This window comes from Passer montanus, unplaced genomic scaffold, assembly GCF_014805655.1.
Source record: "Passer montanus isolate IOZ18808 unplaced genomic scaffold, ASM1480565v1 scaffold2733, whole genome shotgun sequence".
Taxonomy (NCBI): Eukaryota; Metazoa; Chordata; class Aves; order Passeriformes; family Passeridae; genus Passer; species Passer montanus.
The window spans coordinates 30-1655 of record NW_024367410.1 but is presented as its reverse complement, the minus strand read 5'-3'; the positions used below and the strand labels follow the sequence as shown (position 1 = coordinate 1655).

Genomic DNA, 1626 nt, shown 5'->3' with positions numbered 1-1626 from the left:
TCCAAAAAATCTCCAAAAAATCCCCAAAATCCTTAAAAATTCCAAAAAAACCCACAAAAATCAATTAAAAATCCCCCCAAAATCCCCAAAAAGTCCCCAAAAATTCCCAAAAATTCCCGAAAAGCTCTCACCTGGTCATCGACGAGCAGCTGCAGGGGCCGGCCGGCCCAAAAATCCTCAAAAAATCCCAAATAAATCCAAAAAAATCCCTAAAAAAATCCCCAAAAATCCTAAAAAAACCCCAAAAATTTTTTTAAAAACTCCTAAAAAATCCCCCAAAAAATCCCTAAAAAATCCCCCAAAAAATCTCTAAAAATAAAAAAATCCCTAAAAATAAAAAAATCCCTAAAATCCCCCAAAAATTTTAAAAATTCCTGAAAAATCCCCCCAAAATCGACAAAAAATCTCCCAAAATCCAAAAAAAAATCCCTAAAAAATTAAAAAAAACCCCCAAAAATCCCTAAAAATCATTTTAAAATCCCCCAAAATCCCCAAAAAATAAAAAAAAATCCCAAAAAATCCTTTAAAAATCCTTTAAAAATCCCCCAAAATCCTCAAAAATCCCCCAAAAAATCCCCAAAAAATGCCAAAAAACCCCAAAAACTCCCGAAAAGCTCTCACCTGGTCGTCGACGAGCAGCTGCAGGGGCCGGCCGGCCCAAAAATCCTCAAAAAATCCCAAATAAATCCAAAAAAATCCCTAAAAAAATCCCCAAAAATCCCAAAAAACCCCAAAAATTCCCAAAAAACTCCCGAAAAGGCCTCACCTGGTCGTCGACGAGCAGCTGCAGGGGCCGGCCGGCCCAAAAATCCTCAAAAAATCCCAAATAAATCCAAAAAAATCCCTAAAAAAATCCCCAAAAATCCCAAAAAACCCCAAAAATTCCCAAAAAACTCCCGAAAAGGCCTCACCTGGTCGTCGACGAGCAGCTGCAGGGGCCGGCCGGCCCAGGCGAGCAGCACGAGCTCGTTGGGCTGCCCGGGCGCCGCGTACGAGAAGGGGGTGCCCAGGCTGGGGGTGCCCAGGCTGGGGGTGCCCGGGCCGGGGGCGCCCCCCGGGCGCAGCCAGAGGCAGACGGAGACGGCGCCCAGGGGGCTGCGCACGGGGCCCCGCACCCGCGCGAACATGTAATTGGTGCGCAGCGGGAACGGCACCCGGAACCCGCCTGGGGGGAAAAAGGGGGAAAATCCAAATTTATGTGGGAATTTTGGTCAAAAGTCATCCCAATTTGCAAAAAAATCCCGTTGAAATTTGCCCCAAAATTGCCCAAAATGTGAGTAAATTCCTCCTCAAATTTGTCCCAAATTCCTCCTCGAAATCTCAATCCCAGGAGTCCCAAATTCTTCCCCAATTTCTCCCCAAATTCCCTCCAAATCTGCCCCAAAATCCCCGCGAATTTTCCCCTAAAATCCCCTCGAATTTTCCCCCAAAATCCCCCAAATTCCTCCTCAAAATCCCCCCAAATTCACCCCAAAAAATCCCAGTCCTGGAGGTCCCAAATCCCCCAAATTCCCAGGTGAGCACGGGATTGGTGCAGCGGGAACGGCACCCGGAACCCGCCTGGGGGAAAACGGGGAAAATCCAAATTTATCCGGGAATTCCGGTCAAAATTTGTCCCAATTTCCA

At 46.2% G+C, this 1626-nt stretch overlaps 1 protein-coding gene across 1 annotated transcript; it reads right to left on the bottom strand.

Annotated features, from left to right (window-relative positions):
- Positions 1-911: 911 nt before the first annotated feature.
- On the bottom strand, positions 912-1165 carry LOC120503958 (neuronal pentraxin-1-like; the record flags this gene model as incomplete). The annotated part of the gene is made up of 1 exon (XM_039713051.1): positions 912-1165. A coding segment is annotated over one exon (254 nt), but the record flags the coding sequence as incomplete, so codon positions are not given.
- Positions 1166-1626: the final 461 nt, after the last annotated feature.